Source organism: Peromyscus eremicus, chromosome 2 (assembly GCF_949786415.1).
Source record: "Peromyscus eremicus chromosome 2, PerEre_H2_v1, whole genome shotgun sequence".
NCBI classification, from domain to species: domain Eukaryota; kingdom Metazoa; phylum Chordata; class Mammalia; order Rodentia; family Cricetidae; genus Peromyscus; species Peromyscus eremicus.
The window spans coordinates 64149549-64175191 of NC_081417.1; the positions used below are offsets into that span (position 1 = coordinate 64149549).

Here is a 25643-nt window from a genome sequence, read left to right on the forward strand (position 1 = left end):
CACACAGTAGCTACCATGCCCCCACACATGTAGTTGCACACTCGCACACAGATTCACTTATCACCAACAGTCATACGCTGCACTCATTTCCACTCACAGTTTCTGAAGGCTCTATATAAGGTAGATTGCTATATCATCTGGAGCTACCACTTTTTATAAAAGCACATGCTAAAAGATCACGTCCACTGTAATCTTGCAGCAACACTCGGAATGATCACACAAAAACCAGGGAATGTTAGTGCACACACAAAATTAAGCGAAAGAAAAGCTCTTTGGAGTTCCAATCACACAGTTAGTATAACAATCCCATAATTGTGAAGACTAATTGTAAGCTTTTATAGTTGATTAAGTCACACAGTGCAAAGAAAGGTCCATTGACCCTTTTGGTAAAGGGAGGGCTGGAAGCCACACAGGTGAAGTTCAATGGATAGTCCATATATACACGTGATGAGGAACACCCAAACTAAATCTGTGCTCTCAGCTGGTCACTCGGAATCCCGATGCACTTCTGAAGCATCAGCTCGGCAAATTGGGCAAGTACGATTTCCCTGAAAAACAAGAGGGAGCTCACTGGAGTCATGTCTCATACAGTCCAGTACCCAGGTCTACTGTTACTCCCATATGGTCTTTATACTCTGTTCCTTTAAAAAAAAAAAGCAAATCCTGAACCAGGTGGTGGTGCGAGCCTGCTATCCCAATAGATATAGGTGGAGGCAGGAGGACCAAGATTTTCAAGCCAGCCTCAGCTACACAAGACTCTGTTTTAAAACAAAACAACAAAAAACCAAAACAAAGCAAGACAACCTACACAAATCTCCAAGGTTGACTTTGTTAAACTCATAAACATGACTTGTTCTTACCAGTCTGGAAAAACTTAGGAACTAACTTAAAATCAAAACCTTGTTGGTTTTTTTTTTAGGAGAACACCATGGGTGGAGCTGGGGATTGAACCCAGGGTGTCATATATGATCGTCTACTTCTTTGTTCTGAAACAGGACTCTGACACTGAACTTCTCGTTCTCCATGTTCCACCTCTTTAGTGCGAGGGCTGTATCTAGGGGTATCCCAAGAGCCTGGCTCTAGCCTTCACTCCTTTTTTTTTTAGGCAGGGGCTCTATTTTGTAGCTCTAGCTGTCATTATGAAGATCAGGCCGACAGAGCACTCAGTCTTTTCATCTGACTGTCACTCCACACTATGACTGGCTCACTCTCATCCTATTCCATCTTCCTTCCTGAACAACCATCCTTCCTGTCTCGTTCCCATCTCAGTCTCTGAACAGTGGCCAAGGAGGTTTTTAAAGCACAATTGTAGCTGCACCCTTCCCCTTGCTTTCAGAATCAAGAATAAACTCATCCATGCTTCAGAATGGCTTTGCACTATATCCAGTCACATCTCTGAGTCCCTCCTGTGTGTATCACCCCCCTCACACTCTCTACTCTACTATTAGTTGCATGGACTTGTGGTTCCCTGACCATTCCCTGCTCACACATTAGGACTTTGCACAAGCCACGTTTTTGTTTTGTTTTTCCTACAAAGTTCATACTCTTCATCCTCAGGATTTAGTCTGCTCACTTCTCTTCATTAGACAGGTCTCACTTCCCTGACTTAGCCAGGATTATAGGTATGCACCAGCAAACCAATTCTACCTTAAAGACTAATAAGTTGCCTAATTAGCACATTCTACACAAAAACCCAAAGTTGACTATTTATTTATATTTTATTCACATAATTAAGACTATGCAGAGAAATACTTGAAAAGGACAAGAAGCCTCAGCAGTCACTCTGACAGACCACTGCTCTTCTTAATCTTAGAGCTTTTCCATATGTACAAGAGAAGGCTGGTCAGAATGAAGTAAAAAGCTTATACGCTTGTGATCACTGTACCTTAAGCCATTTATCGACACACTTGGCATGGAACTCGTGATTACAGGGTAAGACTCTAAGAAGCTGCCTTGACTCAAAATCACACATGCATACTACACACCTGGAAAAGAGCAAAAAGGTCATTTTTGGTTTTCTGTTTATTATGACTATTATGATTACAAAGCCGTTCTCAGTTATCAAAATATTACTTAACTTTTAAAAAATGTTACTATTTTTTAATGTTACCACTATTCCTGAAAATGATATTGTTGAGTTCTTTCTTTTCTAACAGATTATCAACACATTTCTGGTTAAGGAGCTGGAGAGATGGTTCAATGGTTAACAGCACTTGTAAGCATGAGGACCCAAGTCTGAAGCCACAGCATCCATGTAAAAATCTGGGCATGTGTGGCATGGATGGGACCTTGCTGGGGCTTGTAACCCTGGCACCCAGAAGCAGAGACGGGCACATCTGAGAGCTCCTGGTTGGCCTGTCTAGAAGCAACAGCAAAGGAGCTTAATGAGAGACAATAAAGTGGAGAACACTCAATGTCCTGTGAATGCACAAGTGTGTGCACCATCCAAACACAGGCACTACAGACTATATGCAAATATGTAACACACAGCCAGGCAGTGGTGGTGCAAACAATAAAATGGAACTAAAACAAAATTAATCAAAATTAGTTGGGGATACACCAAAGTAGTAGAGTGCTTGACTGCCATGTGTTAAGGCTCTAGGTTTGATCCTCAACATCACAAAATAAAACAAACTCACCAAAAATTTAAGAAATTTGTTTTTTAAAGGATACCATCAAGAAACTGCAAAAAGGATATAGTTTAGAGGCAGTGTGCTATGTTCTCGTTTTGGTTCCCAGCACTACAAAACCAAAATCAACTAAGACAACCTACAAAACGGAAGAAATCTGAGGAGGGAATGTCTGTATTCATGTGTGTGTGCACACAAGAGGAAATGTCTATATGCATGTGTATGTACATACAGGAGGGAATGTCTATATGCATGTGTGTGTGCGCATAGGGGGAAATGTCTATATGCGTGTGTGTATGTCTGCATAGGAGGAAATGTCCATATGTGTGTGTGTATGTGTGCACACAGGAGCAAGTGTGTGTGTGTGTGTGTGTGTGTGTGTATACAGGAGGGAATTTCTATATGCATGTGTGTATGTGTGCACACAGGAGGGAATGTCCCTGTGTGTGTGTGTGTGTGTGTGTGTGTGTGTGTGTGTGTGTGTACATACACACATCAGGTTCTTCCTCAATCACTCTCCACCCTTTCCGACTCACTTCCTCCTTTAACCACCTTTACACGGACTCCTGCCACACACGGCACTCAGGCTGCTGGCCTGCAGCACACCGTTAGCTCTGGAGCCATCTTCCTAGGCTGGCTATGAGAAGCTCCAGGAAGTCTCCTGTCTCTCCTTCCCTTGCTGGGATTGTAGGAGGCATGGCCATGGCGCCCTGACCCCAATTAAAAGTGGGTTCTAAGTGCTTGAACTCAGGTCCTCAGGCAAGCACTTTACCCATGAGCTATCTCCCAGACAAACCTGGTTTGTTTTTTAAGATTATCACAACGACATTTCTCCCTTCCCTTTCTTTCTCCAAGCCCTCCCATATAGCACTCCTTGCTCTTTCAAATTCATGGCCTCTTTTTTCACTAATTGTTATTGCATGCATATACATTCCTAAATACAACCTGCTCAGTCTATATAATGTTACCTGTATGCATGCTGTCAGGGGTGGCCTATTCACACTGGATAACCAAAGACAGAGTCTCTTACTTGCCAAACAGGCTAGGCTGGCAATCCCCAGGGATCTGACCACCTCTGCCTTCCCAGCACTGGGATTATAAGTGCCCACTGCCACACTTGGCCATTGTACATGGGTGCTGGAAATGGAACTCAAGTCCTCACACTTGTTCAACAAGCACTTTAAGACCAAACCATCTCCTAAGCCCACAGAGTGGGAGACATTACTGAATATCTTTTATCTGACAAGGGATTTTTATCTTTAATATTCAAGAAACTTCTTCAGTTTGCTAACAAAAAAAGACAACCCAATTTGAAAATCCACGGTGACTGGAAAAGGCACTTCTCAAAGAAACCACACACACACACACACACACACACACACACACACTGCAGGCCAATGAACACAAGAAAAGATGTTGAAAGTTGGCATCCTCCAGTGAAAGGCAAGTCACACCTCGGTAAGTTAACATTCTAAACCCAGCAGGACAACCCAGAGACAAGAGAACGTGCTAAACACATGGGAACTGAAATCTCTGTGCGTTGCTCTCAGGAACACAAAGTGGAAAAACTGTGACAACTCTCAGAAAGTTAAACCTAGGGCTATGAACTTAACTTAGCAACTCACTTCCAGGCAATTCACTTCCACCCAAGAGAAATGAAAACATAAACCCACAGAAAAATGTTTATCCAAATGTTCCAAGTAGCATTATTCCTAAGAGTCAAACAGGGGAAACAACCTAAATGTCCACCAACTAAAGAAAGGATAAGCATGGTATATCCATACCACGGAATATTTTTAGCCATAAAAATGAATGCTTGATACAAACTGCTATACAGGGACCTGGAAAAAGTTATATGCTATGTTGACTTTCTGGGCAAACTGAAGACTACAGTATTATAGCAGTGTTTCTCAACCTGTGGGTTGTGACCCTTTGTGGGAAGTGTGGTGGGGTGGGGATGTGGGATCAAACAATACTTTCACAGGGGTCGTATATCAGATATCCTGCATATCAGATATTTACATTACAATTCATAACAGTAGCAAAATTACAGTTATGAAGTAGCAACAAAATAATTTTATAGTTGGGGGGTCACTGTATTAAAGGGTTGAGCCCAGATATGTGGTATCTAGAGACAGAGGAGATAAGGCACGAAGAAAGAGAGTTGAGAAGTCATGGGAAGCAGCTCCTAGCGAGTGAGAGGAAACCATCCTGCAGAGCAATGAATGGTCTAAACCTGTGGAGACGGCCGCTCAACTTTACAACCATGCTAAAAACAGGTGAATGCTGTGAATTTCAGCTCGCTCCGTAACAGCAGTCCATATGACTAAGAACTACCTTACTGGCCAGCATAGACCCAGAACAGGCAACTTTATCAATTACCTGACACTCAAAACTTTTACTTCCTACAGTAGAGAAAACCGTGAGCAGGAGCATTACAGAAACACACTTACAGAGTCTGCTCCGACTGGTGGTTGTTGGGGTTGAATCTGTAGGAAGGAAGCTGTTCAATATCTGCTTTAGTCAGTCCCCGTGGCTTCGCCTCTCCCAGCCGCTCCGCCAGGTTTAGCAGGGCCTAAAAGAAGGGAAGGAGACAAATTGTCATCTTTTTTTACATTTTCTACTGGAGCAGTATCATGATAGTTTAATTTCTCATGTATGTGCACATGCACGCACACACAGTACCAGGGAGTACATGGAGAGGTCAGAGGACAATATGTGTGGTGGGGGAGGGGAGGAATCAATTCTCTTTGCACCAAGAGGGTCCCAGGGATTGAACTCAGGTCATCAAGGATTATTGGCAAGAGCTTTTACCCACTGAATTGTCTCTTTGGCCATCCACTGGAGTAACTTCTAATTTTTTTAAAATTTAATTATTATTATTATTTTTTTAAACAAGATGTTACTTTGTAGCCTAGGCTGTCCTGGAACTTAGTATGTAGCTCAGGCTAGCTGCAAGCTCATGGCAATCCTCCTGGCTTTGGCCTCTCAAGTGCTGGGATTGCTGGTGTGAGCCAACATGCCCAGAACTTACACCTTTTATTTTACAAAGAAAACTCTACCTACTTAGGCTAGAAGTGAGTGGGGTTCCTAGGATAACAACTTTACCTTGACTCCTTTCCTATCTCTCTGAGGATGCAGCCTGACTTTTGCAGACTTCTCACATTTACTTTCAGTCTTTCTAAGCTCACAAGAACAGTCATGTCCAGTCTGGAAGTCAGTCTGTCCTGTATCTGTTTGAAGTGGTACTTTTCAGGAGAGGAAGGGCACAGCCACCATACGAGTGATAACCAATTGCACAAGAATTACAGGACGCTTTTATCAAAGACAGATCCATTTCCAATACAGTACAGAGATGAATATGCAACAGGGCCAGATGCTCTAATCAAAGTGTCTTTGGCTCAACAGGCAGGGGCACTTGCCACTAATCCTGACAACCTTAGCTTAATTTATCTCCAGACAGGAAAACCAGCTCCTACAAATCACCTCCGCTATGGCAAAGGTAGAGACAGACAGGTAGGCAGGCAGGCACACAGACAGACAGACAGACAGACAGACACACACACACAAGTTTTAAAGATGTTAGTTTAGGATATGACTATATTGTATGAACTACTTTAACACATGAAAAATGAGCCCTAGGGAGGTGGATTCCATCTACTACATATTTATTAAAAATAAGACTTTAAAAGAACACAACATGGCTGAAAAGATGGCTGTGGTACTTTGAATGTACCTGGCCCCCAGAAGCACTATTAAGAGGTGTAGCCTTGTTGCGGGGAGTTTGTCACTGTGGGGGCGGCCTTTGAGGTCTCCTATGTTCAAGCTACACCCAGTGTGGAACTCAGTTTGTTTCTTGTTGCCTGCTGATCAAGACATAGAACTCTCAGCTCCTTCCCCAGCACCATGTCTGCCTGCACGCTGCCATGTCCCACTATAATGAAAATGGACTAAACCTCAAACTATAAGTCACCCTATTAAATGCTTTTCTTTATAAAAGAGTTACCATGGTCATGGAGTCTCTTCATCGAAACCCTAAATAAGACAATGGCTCGGCAGTTAAGAGCACTGGCTACTCCTCCAGAGAATCTTGGTTCAATTCTTAGCACCCACACGGGGCTCACAAGCATCTGACCCCCTCTTCTGGCCTCCAAGGGCATCAGGCACTCACATGGTGCACAAACATACATGCAGGCAAAACATCTATGCTCATAAAAAACTAAACAAAAATCACAATAACAGTACCATGTCAAAAAATTAACATCAAATATCCAATTAATGACCAAATATTACTGATTATTTTCAAAACAAGTATTTTATTCAAATTGGTATCCAATGCTACCATGGATTGCTATGTCAAATCTTTTAGAGAATATATTTATTTTACTTTATGTATATATACACATGTGTATTATGTTTGCCAGTGGCGGTTAGGAGTGAGCTGTTGGATCCCTTGGAGCTGGAGTTACAGGTGTTTATGAGCCCCCTTACATGGGTGCCAGGATCGTAACTCTGCTCCTTTGATAAAGAACTAAGTACTTAAATGGTGAGACATCTCTCCAGCCCCTCAAGTCTCTTTTAATCCTTGTATTTGCTGAAGAAACCAGTGCAAAGACCTGTGGAAATTCCCAACGTGCGGCTATGAATGTAGCGCAGTTGGTGGAGTGCTTGCTTAGCATGCACAAGACCCTGGACTCCAGCCTCAGCACAACATCAAACCAGGTATGGTGGAACCATTAACAGCAGCACTTAAAGATAGAGACAGGAATAATCACAAGTTCAAGGCTATACAACAAGTTAAAAGTCAACGTGGGGAACCTGTCTCAAAATAAAAAACAAACACAAATACAGACATTCCCAGTGTGACTCTAATGACCTTCCACTTTTGACCTAATTGGTTCAACACACTTCCTGCCCACTACACTTTCTGTACTCTGAAAGACCTGACTCTTCTCTATGAGCATCAGGCCCACTGTGTCCAACAGTTAAATCACTAGGTACTCAAGAACCTGTGATGCTATTAATTCATCAAGGCTGGCAAAATGATACTAATTTCATCATTATTCAAAGAAATTTTCTTATAATGAGTAACTTCCTCACACCAAATTGTACTGGGTAGTATATAAAGAAAAGGAAGGATAAAAAAGATCAATGAATTAGTTTTTACAAGTATTTAACATAAATTCATATTTAAAATGCTTGATGTATCCTAGGATGTTACAACTATTATGTTTATTGATTATTATACACTAGTATCTCATTCTTCCTGGATTTTCAATGGCTCATTACTTATCTGCTTTAACCTACAATTAGGTTGCCTTTTTTACAAAGACAAGTGTCCTGCTGTATAGCTCAGGCTGATCTTGAACTCAAGATCCTCCTGACTCAGATTATCAAGCACCAATCCCAATATCGTACCTCAAATCTCCATTTTCTCCCTTTCTTAAGACACGGTGGTCTTGCTCTGTGGCCTAGACTAGCCTCAACCCTGCCATACTTGTGTTTCCCACTCCTGAGTGCTGCCGCCCTGGCCTGTGCCACCCATGGCCACTCCCCTCCTTTCCCTTCAGTCACACACCACAGTGTCCAACACTTCCCTCCCTTGACCTTATACAAACACAAAATAACACCCCTTTCTAAGATTCAGCTCAAACATCGTTGCTCCCACAAACCTTTCCAGAACACCTCATCAAAACCCACCATTTTCTTATCATTTGCATTCCTTCCCTGGAATTTAACTTGAACACAGTGAGTCTACTTACTGTAATAGGTATGTGGAAAATGTCCACGTATCCTAGGGATGCTGAACAATTCTATGACTCATTTGTATCTTAAAATGCAGTTAACCTAATAAATGTTTATGTGAAAGTATAGGACAATTACACACAATACTCCCTAAATTAATTCACACTTCATCTACTAACCTCGTAATTTTCTACTTCTCCATCTTCCACGTCCAATTCAAAGCTGAAAGTTGGGCCCACTGCAGGTGGTACTGGAAGCATTGATCTATAAATAAAAGCAAGCAAGTGTTAATATGTTATTACATTAACACAAACAACAGAGGACAAAGGTCAAATGACAGGGATGAAGAATGGTCAGTGTTTACTAGTGGCAACTCTTGAAAGGCACTGACTGTACTAGGAACAGAACACGCCATTTACAATAGCATAACAGGACAAATGTGAAGGCCACAGATGGCTCAGCAGGTACAGGAGCTCTATCAAACCTGATAATCCCAACTTGATCCCCAGAACCCAGATGGTGGAAGGAGAAAACCTGACTCCCACAAGTTGCCTTGACTTCCACAAGTGACCAAGGTATGCACACAGGCATATGTGCACATGTTTACATTTAATAAATGCAATGTAGTAAAAAAATTTAAATGTAGGGATAGACTTAATAGAACATGTAAGGCCTATATAATAAAAACTGCTAGGATAAACAGAAATATATAAGTAGACTAGAAAAATTACTAGTTATCACTATTCCACCATATTGACCTATGGATTTAACACAAAACTCCATTAAGCTTAAAGTCTTTTAGTATAAAATGGATGCTGATTTTAAAATTTACCTGGAAATGCAGAAATAAAAAAATTAAATAGAAACATTTTTTCAGCTAAGTTGGAAGGTTATATTACCTTATTTTAAGACAAAGAGACAGGAAAGGGAGGTATGTGGTAAGGGGGAGGAGGGGTAACTAAATTATCAGAAAAATAACCTGCAGTTGAAAGATTACATGTGATCTCAGATATTTGTCTTAGAAAGTAACTATAGACATGTGACTAAGTCCCAGCCAACGAAGTATCAACAAAATCAGTGTTTCATTCTGGGAAATGTCAAGACAAGCAGGTAGGCAGAGGAACCTGTTTTCTTTTTAAATTTTCATTTCTTTGAGATGGGGTATTGCTACGTAATCCTGCCTGTCTTGGTACTTTTGCTTTCCTACTTCAGTTTCCTGACTCCTGGATTACAGCGTACCCCCACACTCAGCTTCCCATTCCCACTCCTGCTAACTAGTCTACTGACATGCTGGCTGGAGCATGAGGGTCATGAGCACTCGCTATGATTGAGGACATAAGACTCCATTCCCATAGACCCAAGACTAACAAACCACCCTGGACCTGGCCTACTTCTATGCTTCAGTATGTCAGAAAGAAATAAAAAACCTACTACGTTTAACCCACAATGTTCATGACAGGTAAACTTAACCCTAACAGCCTAGTTCTAAAATACAGAATTGACTTCTTGTCTTTTCCAAGAAAAATACGACCAAAAGCTGGATAATCAACAGTAATTCTAGGGCCTAAGAGATGGCTCAGTAAAGGTCCTCCCAGCAAGTCTGGTCATCTGAGTTTGATCCCTAGAATTCATATGGTAAAGAGAACAGACCTTTCCAAGTGTCCTCTGACCTTTCACATATAAGCCATAGCATGCATGTGTTTCCCCACACCATGCATAAATGTAAAAAAAGGGTTTTGTTTGTTTGTCTTGAAGTGACGCTAGGGGCTAAACAGATGGCTCAGCAGTTAAGAACACTTGCTCTTGCAGAGGACCTGGGTTCAGATCCCACTACCCAAACAGTTGCTCTCAACTGTCTGTAACTGCAGTTCCAGAGACCCAATGCCCTCTTCTGGCCTCTACAGGCACTGCATGCACACAAGGTATACATACACACTTGCAGGCTAAAGACACACAAAATAAAAATCTAAAGAAAGTGATTCTAACTGTGCAAGTGCCACATACTTTAAATTATTCCACCTTATAATTTGCTGGATAATTTGTCTTGGATTTTTTCCTCCCCCCATTTCTTCCTTAGTTGGCTCTTAGCCCCACAACCACTTAACCTATTTTAACACATACTAAGTCACAGGCCACAGAGAAGGCATTCATAAAGCAGACTCATGAGAATTCAGTAAAAGGAACTTACAACACATATGGCAATAAGCTGGGATGATAAGGGGGAGGTGGTATTGGCTGCTGGGATCGGTATCTACTGCGTCCTGTGAGTCTCCGAGGCATAAACGGAGGGTAAGGCTGTAGGAGAGCAAAGGGTAAGAATGATCATTCTATGTTTACAAACAGTGTCAAATAATTTCCCTTTTTTTTTAGACTAAAAAAAAAATTGTTGTGTATACATAATGTGTGTACATGTCACAGCATTCGTGTGATGGTCAGAGGGCAAGTCTATGGAGCTGGTTCTCTCTTCCTACCATTGTGAGAAGTCTGGAATGGAATCAAGTTGCCAGGCTAACATGGCAAACACCCTTAATCTCTGAGCCACCTTGCTAGTCCCAACTTGAGTTTTTGTTTGTTGTGTCATTCATGGTTTTTTGCTTTTTTGTTTTTTTGAGACAAAGTCTCTCTACATAGCCCTAGCTGTCCTGGATCTCGCTCTGTAGACTGGCTGGCCTCCAACTCACAGAGAAAACAGCTGCCTCTGCCTCCCAAGTGCTGGGATTAAGGGTATGTGCCAGAACATTCAGCTTCCCGACTTGTTTTTTTAAGATAGTCTTGCTGTCATCTAGCCCAGACTGGCCAGGAACTTGCAACAATCCTCCTGCTTCTACCTTCTCAGTGCTGGGATTACAAGCCTGGGCCACCATGCCTGACTGCCATTTACTTGGTTTTTAAAAAAACTTACTGTTTAAGTGGCATTAATTAGTTCTTCAATGTTAATATAGATGAAACAACCAAGGATTAAAATAGAATGCAAGTGATTTTAAGAATACATGAGTTCTGAACATTTCCAGAGTCACACTGAACAACTAGAACAGGCTGTCAAACAAATAAATGAATACAACAATGCATGACGACTTACTACGCCAAAGGACACCTCCTGATGCAAAGGATCATGTGTCAGGAACTGCAAAGGAGCTGACGGAGGTAATGTTGGGGGATGGGCCGAAGGGGGGTAAGTAAAACTGCCTACTTGAAGATGTTCTCCTAAGAGTTCCACTTCATTTTCTATCCTCTGAAGAGGCTGTGAAGAGGAAAAAGAAATCAATATACTCCTGAGGCTTTTTTTAAACAGTAAGACAATGAAAAGTATTTTCAAAGCCAAGGTTGTCTTGATACATCAAACTAAAATACAGGTGGACACAAAACTTCCTACTTTGAATTTTAGTTTAAGTACACATTAAGTATTTTCTATACCCATTATAATACATGTCTTTTACTACTCACACTATCTCTTAAAATGGGAGGAAAAAAATCACAGTAAGTCAATTAGACAGAAGTTCAAGTTTGAGTTGTCATAATACACTGATCAATAGAGAATTTTCAGACACTGAGCACCACTCCCCACCCTCCATGAACTAGCATATGGTGTGTAAGGTAGAAGCAGGAACAGTGAGGTAAAGTACAATGCAAATACGCTCTAGTACAAAAATCATGAGCTTTGGTGTCAATCAAAATGTGACTTTTAGATAATTTACTCATCAGTATTCTTATTTACAAAACTGACGTATTCTTCTTAACTTACTTCTGAAGTGTATTGTGACTGGGTATGTTAGCATATAATCTTAACACTTGAGGTGAAGACAGGAGGACTGACTGAGGACAGCCTGGGACACAAAGGGAGACTCCAACTCAAAGTATCGTGAACACTGAGTCAACCACAACTATAAAGCACAATGTACTTCACTGCATGTGGTGTGTTTTCTTAAAATAAATTGTGTAACAGGTGGCCTCATTCCAAGCTTCTTCTGAGTATAATGTCTCATGAACCTGAGTTAAAGGAGACTCTATTTCAAAAACACCATACAAGCCAAGAAGAGAAGTGTGTGTGTGTGTGGGGGGGGGGGGGGGGGGGGGAGAGGAGAAGAAGGGAGAGAGAAAAGGGGAGGAGGGAGGAGAAGAAAGCTCTTTGGGGCTGCAGAGATGGCTAAGAGGTTGTTGCTCTGCCAGGCAGAATTCGGTTCCCAGCATCCTTATTGGGTAGCTGGCAACTAAGTGAAACTTCAGCTCCAGGAGGCTCTGAGACACCCTCTTCTGGTTTCTATAGGCACAGGTCTCTACACACGTGGTGTACACACACACACACACACACACACACACACACACACACCTCCCCTCCCCTCTCCTTTCTAACTAAGTTAGTATTGACAATTACAAGGTTTCTATTTTTCAATTTAGAAATACATGAAAGAGGCCAGTGAGACGGCTCAGGAGGTACTGGAGCTTACTGAGCAATACTGGCAACCTGACTTCAAGCTCTAGAATGCACATAAAAGGTGGAAGAAAACCAAATCCCAAGTTGTCCTCTGACTTCCAAGAGCCATGCCCAACCCCCAACCCCCCACCCCCAACTACAGAATGCACACACACATAAGACTTAAAAATCATTAGAACACATAAAATGGAAAAAAAAAAAAAAAAAACTAGTACCAATTAGGTAGGAATTTTTTCTTTGCTTTTAAAGAAAGCAGATATGAAGGAACAATAAAAATTTACTTAAGTAAGTAATACTAAAATAACTAAGGAAAAAATAAGCCAACTCTAAAGTATGTTTAAACTAATTTATATATCTGTAAGTTCCTTTAATTCTTTTAAGAGCTGTAAGAAGCCTGGTGGTGGGGGTGGTGGTGGGGGTGGGGGTGGTGGTGGTGGTGGTGGTGGTGGTGGTGGTGGCACACGCCTTTAATCCCAGCACTCGGGAGGCAGAGGCATTCGAGGCCAGCCTGCTCTACAGAGTGAGATCCAGGACAGGCACCAAAACTACTCAGAGAAACCTTGTCTTGAAAAAACAAACAAACAAACAAACAAACAAACAAACAAACAAACAAGAGCTGTAAGAATACCAGAATTTAAATGGCAATTGCTTACATTTACTAAACTAATTACCCTAACCTAAACATTCTGGGAAAACTAGAAACATGAACAGCAATACCTACCGATCGTGACTGCTGTGTTTGGAAAGGGACAAACTGGCCTGGTGGTGGCAAGTGAGGAGGATGATGGGGAGACAGGTGAGGAGGATGTATAAGAAATGGATCACTAGAAATAAGGGGCGGAAACGCAGCATATGGTACTGGTAAGTGCTGAACTGAACATGCCTGAAGCATCTGTAAGGAAAAAAATCATTACTTTTGGTTAAAAATGTCAGAATATACAATTTTCTTGACAAAGATATAAATCAAATTGCCACACCTCCCCAGACTCATACAAAAATGTCTAACTTATAGTAAGTACTAGAATATTTCTTTTTTTCTTTTTTCTTTTTTTTTTTTTTTTTTTTTTTTTTTTCCGAGACAGGGTTTCTCTGTGTAGTTTTGGAGCCTGTCCTGGAACTCACTCTGTAGCCCAGGCTGGCCTCGAACTCACAGAGATCCACCTGCCTCTGCCTCCCAAGTGCTGGGATTAAAGGTGTGCATCACCACCGCCCGGCTCTAGAATATTTCTGTATCTACAAGCTAAAATTGGTAAACAGTGTAGTGCTCTTAAAAGCTGAGTCATCTCTCCAGCTCCAATAATCGCATTTTCATGAACAGGTTTCTCATGGTAAAAAACAAAACAGGCACTCGGAGTGCTCACTGAAGCCCCAGTAAGGGCTAAGATTGCTAACTGCTGAAGATTACATTACTAAGCCTAAAGCCAATCTTTATAAAGGTTTAATTATAAACTGTTTATATATAGGAAGAAATATGGTTTAAGACACTTAAATGGATATATTTAAATCACTGTAAATAGAATGTATCATAATTTAAAGTTAACTTTAATTTATTTAGTGGTAACTATAATTGTGCTGAGATTTTTATTGCAGTAAAATTAAACTTTTGACTTGGAAGTGAAGCTAAAAGGCAGTTCTTAAATCCTGTCTTTAGCCATCCTAAGGGAGGACTACTGAACTTTTGAGTCATAAACAAATCCCAGCTGGCATGCTATTTTAAATAATAAGATCGGGGGCTGGAGAGATGGCTCAGAGGTTAAGAGCACTGACTGCTCTTCCAAAGGTCCTGAGTTCAATTCCCAGCAACCACATGGTGGCTCACAACCATCTGTAATGAGATCTGGCGCTCTCTTCTGGCCTGCAGGGATATGTGCAGACAGAACACTGTATACATAATAAATAAATAAATAAATAAAATCTTAAAAAAAAAATAATAAGATCAAGTGAGAATAAAGACACAGACTTACTGGAGGAGGCACACTACAGACAGGTAGGTGTTGTCCACTGAAGACCACAGAGCATCCTGGGACCTGTTGTGTACTGCAAGCAGGGATGTGCTGGCCTGTGCAGAGTGGAATCCCATGGGGTGCCACCGTGGTTACTGTGTAGGAAACAGGAACTGTTCCTTGATGGAGCTTTTAAGGAAGAAAAGAGAACTTTTGAGAAAATGTTACCTATTTTAAAAATTAACATTTGAGGGTCTGGAGAGGCAGCTCAGTTGGTAGGGTATTTGTCATATGAGTTCTTGGGTTAGACGCCACATCACATAAACTAGGCACAGTGGCTTAAACGTGGAATCTTGGTATTAGAGGTGGAAACAAGACCATCGGAAATTCAAGGTCATTTTTTACAGTGTATTAAAAGACAGCTTGGGCTAAATGAGACTCTGCCCAAACAAACATTTACTGATTCCCCCATCTGCTACATAGATTTTCACAATGAACTTCCCCCACGTTTTTCTTTTTCAAACACAGCCTATGTAGTAGTATAAGTTAGCCTCTTACTATGCTGCCAAACGTGGGCCTTGAACTCCTGATCCCCTGCTTTCCCCTCCCAAGTGCTAGAGTTATGGGTTTGTGACACCATTCCTTGCTCCCTCCAGTAGTTTCAACCAGCATTATTATTGTCTTTGTATAGGAAAGATAACTCTATATACATTATCTCACGGAACGAGATCTAAACCCTTTCACAAAGACTGAAAAGGGGCTGGAGAAGGCTCAGTGGTGAAGAACACTTGTTGCTCTTGCAGAGGACTTCCGGTCAGTGCCCAGCGCCCACACAGTAGCTCAGGACCATTCATAACCAAGGGAACCAACACCCTCTTCAGACCTCCACAGGCACCAGGCATGCATGTGGTACACATACACATATGTATGCAAAACACTCATGTATAAAATAAATCAATCTAACTCTTTAACTCTTTAGCCTGCCTTGTAGAGCAAAACTTCTAAAAACACATCTTTTACAAAACTCAAGCTTGTGGTTTTTGTAAAGATTTATTCTGTTTTTTAAATATTGAGTGGGTGTTTTGTCTGCATGTATGTCTGTGGAACATGTGAGTGCAGTGCCCACTGAAGCCAGAGGCAACAGATGCCCTGGAACTGGAGTGACACATGGCTGTGAGCTATCAATCTGGATGCTGGACTTGAACCTGAGTCCTTCTCCAATAACAGCCACAGCTCTTAGCTGCCGGGCCCTCTCTTCAGCCCGAGTATGTGTGTGCTTGTTCACTCTAACAATAAAAAGATTTTTATTTAGTCGCAACAGGTGAAACCATGGTGGTATTAAAAGACTAAATCTGGCTTAGGGATCCAGAGCCTAGTGTAAGCGTGCTTGCTCAAAGCCTTGGGTTCGATAACCAGCACCCACCATGAATATGTAAGTAATGCCAAACTTCCCCCTTTCCACCTAATGCTGCAGCCACTATGCCTTCCCCTCTTTTTTTTTTTTTTTTTTTTTTTTGAGGTTAATCAGGTATTTCAAGCATATTTGTTTGTTAATAGTCATCATGATGAAGGTACTCAAACTCTTATTACCCTTTTGCCAATATAAACGCAACTATATTTTTAAAAAAAATCATCATGCTGTTTTATAATAGTAGTAATAGTACTTATCTCAAACCATATTGGGTAAAGAGATGGGGACATATTTCCGATTTTTTTAAAAAAGAGATTTATCATTTGAATGTGTGTGATTATGTGTGTGCCTGTGTGTTTATGTGCACATATCTGTGAAGGACAGAGGTTGTCAGAACCCCTGCAACTGGGCTGCGGGCAGTTTTGAACCATCCAAATTAGGTGCTAAAGAACCAATTTCAGGTCCTCTGTAAGAGCAGAAAACACTCAACTCTGCCATCTTTCTAGCCCCATGTTCAAAATTTTAAAGTTATCATTTAATCACCTACAAAGGCTGTATGAAGTAAATCACACTCCAACAGTAATGTGAAAGAACCCAATTCCTAGCATCTCTCCTCAGATTTGCAAATCAGAGTGGGAAATGGTATAGTACACTTGACTTAAATTTGCATTTCTCTAACTAGAGGTTAAACAATTTTTGGCATAGGTAATAACCATTTAGACTTTCTTTTCCATAGCCTCCACTGTTTGCTCATGGCCTGTCTTCTACTTTGTCATAACCATGTTTGGTGACCTGGAGCTCACTGATTCAGCTTGAGCTAGCGAGCTTGTCCAAGCAATCTGCTATTTCCACCTCTGCTCGACTGATTTTTATGTGCATCTCAATTCCATTTCTCAAATTTGTGGGACAGGCCCAGTATCTGCTGAGCTACCTACCTACTTACCCCCATTATTATTATTACGTTTATGTGCGTCTGTTTGGAAACACATGCTCAGGGTGCATTCCCAAGTCAGAGGACAACTTGCAGGAATTGGTTCTCTTCTTGAATCATGTGGGCTCTGGGGATTGAACTTAGATGGTTAGGCCTGGCTTCATGTACCTGTACCTCTTTCTACTGAACAAATTAAAAATCACTTTCAGGGGCTGGAGAGATGGCTCAGTGGTGAAGAGTTATTGCCGAGAAGCCAGGTTTCATTCCCAGCATTCACATATTGGCTCCTAACCATCTGTAACTTCAATTCCAGGGGATCTCACACCTTTTTCTTGCCTCCACGGGCACCAGATATGCACACAGTATATAGACATATATGCAAGCAAAACACCCACATATATAAAATACACAAAAATTTTTAAAAAAAATCATATGAGAGAATCATCTACTTGAAACTTTATGCCAAGGGTTAAGTCCAACAATTTCTTTTCTTAAAAGGCAAGGCAGAAAGCAGTACTTTAGATCTGTGGGCTGCCTTGGACTGAATAAAGCAGCTGTAGGATATATAGACGTGTAGCGCTGAGTAAGAACAAAACTTTACAGAAACACATCTGCAGTGACGGTGCAAATCTTTAATCCCAGCACTCGGCAGGCAGAGGCAGATGGATCTCTGTGAGTTCAGGGCCAGCCTGGGCTACAGAGTGAGTTCCAGGACAGCCAGGGTTACACCAAGAAACCTTGTCTCTCTAAAAGAAGAAAAAAAAAAAAAAAAAAAAAAACTAGGATCAACCTTTCAAATTATACTTAAAAACCTACTGTAATTATATTTGAGACTACATTAACTCTATAGTCTATGCTTTAATTGAGAACCAACAGGTTTTACAAAACTGGATCTTTCAAGCCAAATGTTTACCTTTTGCACAGGTTTTATTTCCTCAACAATTTTATAATTTTCTTTAAACAATTCTTTGAAGCACTTGTTAAGACTGATTCTTCTTTCATATTAATGTTTTTGAGTTTTTAACCTGTGTAGAATTTTAAATTAAATAATTTTTTCATTTATTCATTTATTTTTAGAGACAAGGTCTCACTGTAGCCCTAGTTGGCCTCAAACACAGAGATTTGCTGCAGAATGCTGGGATCAAAGGTGTGTGCTACAACACCTGGTTCAATTTCCTTTATTAAAAGGAATGGAGAACTTAAACAGCTACATTTCAGGAATTAAAGAAACCTAAAACAAAAATCAACGACTCCCATTAAAGTGCCACTACCTTGTACTATTTGTGTTTCCGTATTGTTACTGTACCTGGTCATGGATGTCAACCATGACTGCATTCTGCTGGGGTGGATGAGCAGCTGGATGTAACAGACGGGGAGATACATTCGGAGGGTGGAAGGCTCGAGGTTCCTCTATTGCTTGCTGTTGTGCATAAGGGAGATGGTGATAGTTTTCATCTTGACTAATGGAATTATGTCGAGAAAGACGATCCCTTCTTCCTCGCTGACGCCTAACAGGAGGGCTATAATAAGATAAATGCCAAAAAGAAGGTCATTACTATGTTTACTAATTAGGAGTCTGTATTATCTGTTATCTATAAATAATATATACTAAGGTAAGCTGAGGTAACAAATAATTGCTATGGTTCCCAATCAATTTTATTTTATTTTATTTTATTTTTTAAAGATTTATTTATTATGTATACAATGTTCTCCCTACATGTGTCCCTGCAGGCCAGAAGAGGGCGCCATATCTCACTATAGATGTTTGTGAACCACCATGTGGTTGCTGGGAATTGAACTCAGGACCTCTGGAAGAGCAGTCAGTACTCTTAACCTCTGAGCCATCTCTCCAGTCCCCCAGTCAATTTTAAAAACTGACCAATTTAAATATAAAATTCACCAGTAACTTTTAACATGCATGACTCTGCAGGGATCACTATGTCACTCTGATGGGGATTTTCTATTACCCTCATTTCTATATTTATTAATGGAATTGTTTCGTAAGAAAAAGCTACCATTCCTCTTTTTTTACGCATTTTTATTGGGGTGAAGGTGGTGATGCAGGCCATGGTGTATTTGTGCAGATCAGAGGACAACCTTCTGGAGTTCAAGCTTTCCTTTCACTATGTGGGTCCTGGGGATCAAACTCATGCTGTCACATTTGCAACAAGCACTCTTACACTCTGAGCTATCTTGGCAGCCCAAGCCAGCACTTGCTTCTCATCTATTTACTTAGTTGTTTATTCTCAGTGTGGACTCTTGAGTATTTATTTGCTGGGTTGTGATTCATACTGTTGTTTTATGGGTGCTAAGTGCCGCCCCCCTAGTATTGCCATGAGTGAAGAGCATGGTTCTTTTTGTAAACTGAGAAACAAAAGCTAGTTATTATCTCATCTATAAACATATCCTGTCATCCATTTCCTATCTTAGGTTTTTATCTGGTGCAACTTCTGTACATTTATCTTTTTTTTTTTCCTCAATTGGTTTTTTTTTTTTTTTTTGAGCCAGGGATTCTCTATGTAGTTTTGGTGCCTGTCCTGGATCTTGCTCTGTAGGCCAGGCTGGCCTTGAACTCAGAGATCTGCCTGGCTCTGCCTCCCGAGTGCTGGGATTAAAGGCGTGCACCGCCGCCATCTGGCTTTTCTGTACATTTAAATGAGATGTGTGTGCAAAGGTTTCTATTAACCAAGAGTAGGTGGATAAACTGTCATACTTTAGTGTAAGATTATAATACCACAGTAAAAATAAATGCTATTTCCATCAACATTAAACACAGAATGCTTAATAAAGTCAAAGAAGAATACAAAATCCCAAACTGTATTGTTTAATAATATATATATATAGGTTGCTGGGCAGTGATGGCATATACCTTTAATACCAGCACTGGGGAGGCAGAGGCAGGCGTATCTGAGTTCAAGGCCAACCTGGCCTACAGAGTGAGTTCCAGGACAGCCAGGCTACACAAAGAAATTCTGTCTGGGGGGTGGGGGTGGGGAGGAAGGGGTGCGTGCGTGCGTGCGTGCGTGCGTGCGTGCGTGCGTATTCAAAACTACAATGAGCAGGGGATCTATAAACTACCAATTTACTCCCTGGGAAGGAAGAAGGCATACACGGCATGGCAGTGGGGGTGGAGTAGGCAGTTTAAGAGAGGCCAGTTTTAACCTAGGAGTTGCTACATGTTATCTTTTTGACTGTACATTTGTTTCAATATTCTGAATGTACAAACAAGTTTTCCATAAAATAGGATAAAACTATATACAGCCAGGTATTTAAGCTATAATACTTATAGACAGACAATCCTATTTCTGAATACTTAATATTTATATTTAATAGCTATGAAATAATTTGCCTGGTAGCCACACATTACTTTACTTACGTATTTCCATGTAATTGCCTAATATAGTACTGGGTATTTAAAAAGTGTTAAGTGTCTAAACAGAATATAACTCTGACATGGATTTATTTTGGCTGATTTGGGATATTAATGGTAGTTTGAAGACCTATTTAATCATCTCAGAATGCTGTAACAAATCATCATAACCTAGATGTCTTTAACAAGACCTTATTCTCTCAAAGTTCAGTCTCTGATCAAGGTATAACTCATCTGGTGTTCTGATGAGCACTCTGTTCTTGGCTTGCAGACACTGGTGTCTTATCATCATGTCTGTACACGGTAGGTAGGGTGAGCTCTCTGATGCCTCTACTTTTAAGAATACGAACCCTATTTGACAAGGGCCCCATCCTTAAGACCTCAGTCAACCTCAACAACCTCCTCAGAAGTCTCATCTCCAAAGACAACCATAATGAGGGTTAAAGCTTCAATCCATGAGCTCTTTATGTAAAGACAAAAAAACCAGTTAGTTCGTAACACTTTTCTAACTTGATTATTTAATCCTCTGATTATTGCTATTGTGTACATGGAAATAGGTAACTCAACCCAAATGAGACATTGATTTCCTGAAATAAGGAGCTAAGGAAGAATTAACTCCTCTGAGAAGGAAAGGCAAAGACCAAGCTCTACTGAAAAGGCAAACTGAATTTCATCCTAACATCACACCAGTTTTGTTAAAAAACAAAATAAAACACAGCTCTTAAAAGACAGGAGAATACTGGAAAGGCAGAAGCAGGCCATCTCTAAGTTCTAATGAATTCTTATAGTTATGAAGTATAGAACACATTTTTCAGTTATCTAGAATGTGGAATAGCCCATAAGAAGGTGTGTGCTGGGGGGTACTGAATGAAGGATTTTGTGGATACTGGGTAAATAATCTACCTTTAAGCTATAGGTTCATCATCAGTCCTAAATCATAAGGTAGCTGAATTTATATATAATGGCATAGATTGACTTCAGATCACTTGAGTGTCTTTCAGTCTCTTCACTTACTAATGAAGAGCTTAATGAACTCTTTATAACCTAAGATAGGCTTATAAAATGTCTACAGAAATATGCTGACACTAAAAAACATCCACCAATTGACCAGTGGAGAAGAGTAAAGAAACAGACAGTAATCAACTAACCTTCTTCTGTTGCGTGCAGGTGTGTTGCATCGTTCCCCTGAGAAGTGATGTTGGTTTGGTCGGACTGAAGGGGGCTGCCTATTTGATGTCATCTCCCATGGTCGCATTGGTGGGGAGGGAGCTGGTGATGCTGATGTATAATCAAAGACTGAATGAGAGAGGCGCTGTCTCTTAGGACTTGGACTATCTTCACTCTGCCAATGCAACAAAATGATCAACTGAAAAAAACCACGTAAGAGTTTCTCATTACTGCATCCACAATATGTATTTAAAAAGATAGTTGCCATAAAAAAATGAAGAACATACATTGCACTATCAATCCAAATTAAAAATCCTAAATTAAGAAATGTAGGGGCAGGGGCAAAGAGAAAAGGGGTTGCACAATAAATACTTATAAATGAAAAATTGTTTCAAAAACTACCATGTTAGATAACAACATATAAAGTCTACAAGTGAGCAGCTAACTTTTATATAGCTCCCAACTTTCTATAAGTCCTAACCTACCTGAGAAACGCCATTATTCTTTAGGTAGTGATGACAAGTTTGCTTAGGGAGAGGCCCTCCCCTCTTCCTGAGTAGACCCCGAAATCAATGCTAAATCACACACCTCTACCATCCTTGTTTGGGCTGTCACATTTACTTCTTCCATGACAGTTACATGGACAAAATAAAGTTTATATAAAGCAGAGTCAACTGGTTAAGACTGACGATTCTTTTTAGAATGTCACAGCACTTTGAGAATATCCTCCAAGGTCACAGTGTAAGCTCTGTAGCTATAAAATTCATATGATCATGTAACTGCTACTAACTCCAGGATTCCCTAGCCAATTCAATTCCCAATTAAAGTCTCATCAAAACTGACAAAATTCCAAATTAGCTGACATCTGACAGGGCTAAGTACTTTTGGAAGAACTGTTCCTATTTCTAACCTATACTTCCAAGTTCTAATTATTAGGCATTAGAGTACTTTTGGTTGGTTTACAAAATAAATAGTTTTTTGTGGTGAACACAAATACATCAGAGCAAAATATACAGGGATACATACTACAATATTATTTTTTTAAGAGGTTTGTTTTTATTTGATGTGTATGGGTGCTGTGCACCATGAGCATCCAATAACTGTGCAGACCAAAAGAGGATATCAGGTCCTCTGGAACTAGCGTTACAAAAGGTTAGCAGCCACGTGGGTGCTGGGAACTGAACCCAGGTCCTTCCTCTGCAAGAGCAACAAGTGCTTTCAACTGGTGGGCCATCTCTCTAGGCCCAACAATGTCATATTTTGAAAGAGATAAGAAACCAAATGATTTTAGGGACAAAGAAAATTAATAAATGGAGCTGAGCCTACAGTATAATTCTAATACCTGGGAGATGAAGGCCAGAAGATTAATAATTACCTGAGGTCATCCTTGGTTACATAGTAAGTTCAAGGCCAGCTTTATACTATATGAGACCTTGTCTCTCTCTCTCTTTTTTTTTTTTAAAAAAAAAAGGCTAAAAGGTTACATTTTGACCTTTACAAATTATTTAGCAAGTATTTCACCAATATATCACCTAACCTATACTCTTAATATTATTTAAGTGTACTTATTTTATTTTAATAAGAAAGCCAGCTGTTATTATTCTGAGAGACTCCCAAAACTTTAAGCACACACAAAGGCTTACTGCCAAGTAGCCCAGGTAAGCCTCCAACTTGCTCTATAGTGAAGAATGACTTTAAACTCTAATTCTCCTGCCTCCTTGTCCTCAGTGCTGGGGTTACAGGCCCAGTTTATGCGGTACCCTAATACAGACATTTTTGTTTTTGAAAACAGTGTCTAAGTAACCCAGGCTGGCCTTGAACTCAGAGATCCACTTGCCTCTACCTCCTGAGTGCTGGGATTAAAAAGGTGTGCCCCACCTACCCAGCAGGAATTGCTATTTCTGACATGATTTGTAGTGACACTGGTGCTGCTAGAACCAAACTCCAAGAACCACCGAAGCAAGAGGGAAGGGACCATTTTTTTGAAGAATATTTTGTTTTGAATTCTCAGAGGGAGAATTCTTTTGTTGTTGTTTTGTTTTGTTTTTCAAGACAGGGTTTCTCTGTGTAGTTTTGGTGCCTGTCCTGGATCTCAGTCTGTAGACCAGGCTGGCCTCGAACTCACAGAGATCCGCCTGCCTCAGCCTCTCGAGTGCTGGGATTAAAGGTGTGCACCATGGCTGCCCGGCAAGAATTCTTTACTATAACAGTGGGCTACCTTTTTTCAATGTACCTGATGTCGACAATTTAAACGTGTAAGATGGTAAACATGGTTACTATCTCTACTGTACAGAACACTGGTACAGATTAGGTCAAGGGATGAAAGAAGGCAAGAGGCTATAGGTGTAGTTGAACAATGAACAACAGAAGCAGAGGCAGGTTCCAGGTTCTACTTGAGGACTAAAATGAGCCTGACTTAACAACCATTGTATTTTTGAATTCCAAGAGAGGAAGGAATCAGCTTGTGTTGGGAGGGGTGTAAAGGTCCATCTTGACTGCCAACAGGATGAGGTAGAGAATAGCCATGGAGTCAAGCCTGTAAGCATGTCTAATGAAGTTTCTAAATGAGATTCAGAGATGCAATCCATCCTAAGTACGGTGGCCCCATTCCCTGTGCTGGGGTGTTAGACTACACCAACAAAGGAAGCTGATTCTTGTTTGTTTTGTTTTGTTTTGTTTTTCGAGACAGGGTTTCTCTGTGTAGCTTTGCACCTTTCCTGGAACTCACTTGGTAGCCCAGGCTGGCCTCGAACTCACAGAGATCCGCCTGGCTCTGCCTCCCGAGTGCTGGGATTAAAGGCGTGCGCCACCACTGCCCGGCTTAGGAAGCCGATTCTTGAATGTGGGGCACTCCGCTGCTTCACGTTCCCACTGCCACAATGGACTCTAACCTCAAACTGTGAGCTAAAATCAGTTTCCCTGCCTAAGTTAGTCAGTTATTTTGTTGCAGCAACAAGAAAAGAAACTTAGGTTTCTTCCAGTTTTATTCAAAACTTCATCTTAGATCAAGCATAGCATGATCTAAAAGTCTCTTAATTCTCCTTGAAACTCCCAGACTTTCTCTACAAGTCTTATCTTTAACAGAATATGAAGTTTCTCATTTTACCTTGTCAACTGAACATATTCCAGGGACAACGAACTCACTGGATCTTATCCACCTCTCATAAATGTGAGAAGTACAGCCCACCAAACCAACACCACCACAACAGGACAAAAAGGGAGGCAGGGCTGGGGAGATGGCTTAGCACTTAAGAGCACATATCTGCTCTTCCAGATATGGCTCCCATTACCCAGGTAGAGGATCACAAACCCTGTCACAAACTCCAGGGGCTGTGTATGTGCTCACGCTCACATGCCCACATACACACATGCACACACTCGAACACACACTCAAAATCTTTAAATAAAAAACTTTTAGAAAGATGGCAAAATAAAAGTTACATATAAGGTGGTCCCAGTGGAGGCCTGTGCTGACCGACTCAGCTACCACCCAGGCCCACACTCAGGGCTTTGAGTGGCCCACCCCAAGATCTACTCCATCTATGATCTGCTGAAGCACGGAAGTGACTGGGCCTGCGGAACCAGAGCCGCAGGATCTCCATGACTGGGGTGACAGCGGATATCCGAGGGGAGTTTCGGTGAGGGTCCAGTATTGATGAGGCACCAGAACCAGACCAACAACTCTTTGCAACCAACATTTGCAAGTGCAGCTGTTTGGACAAAAGGGTGTAGCACATGACACGCTGCAGCTCCCAATGCCACCATGACGAAAGACTGTATGATGGAGAGACAGGAACGACGATGACCACGACGATGGAGAGCAGGAGCAAATTTTTTTTTTCTTTTGTTGTGGGGGAGGCTAGAAGGGTGGAGAGAGGACATTGAAAGACTGGGAAATGAGTGGGATTTCAGTACACGATGTGAAATTTCCAAAGAATCAATTTTAAAAAATGTGTTAAAAAGAAGTTACAAAAAAGTTATCTAGGAAAAGCCAAAGACAAGAAAAGAGAACAT

The 25643-nt window shown here is 40.9% G+C and overlaps 1 protein-coding gene across 13 annotated transcripts in view; it reads right to left on the bottom strand.

The window, feature by feature from the left end:
• Positions 1 to 312: 312 nt before the first annotated feature.
• Rnf38 (ring finger protein 38) overlaps positions 313 to 25643 on the bottom strand; it is a 119847-nt gene continuing 94516 nt past the window's right edge. For all 13 annotated transcript variants that reach the window (XM_059254243.1, XM_059254242.1, XM_059254248.1 and 10 more), the window contains 10 exons: positions 21611 to 21804; positions 18399 to 18612; positions 14772 to 14939; positions 13529 to 13699; positions 11455 to 11616; positions 10564 to 10670; positions 8555 to 8639; positions 5084 to 5205; positions 1886 to 1985; positions 313 to 548 (listed from right to left, as the gene is read on the bottom strand). In XM_059254243.1, coding sequence (XP_059110226.1) covers positions 486 to 548; positions 1886 to 1985; positions 5084 to 5205; positions 8555 to 8639; positions 10564 to 10670; positions 11455 to 11616; positions 13529 to 13699; positions 14772 to 14939; positions 18399 to 18612; positions 21611 to 21804 — 1386 coding nt within the window. In that variant the 3' untranslated portion in view covers positions 313 to 485. The remainder of the gene's footprint in view (positions 549 to 1885; positions 1986 to 5083; positions 5206 to 8554; positions 8640 to 10563; positions 10671 to 11454; positions 11617 to 13528; positions 13700 to 14771; positions 14940 to 18398; positions 18613 to 21610; positions 21805 to 25643) is intronic.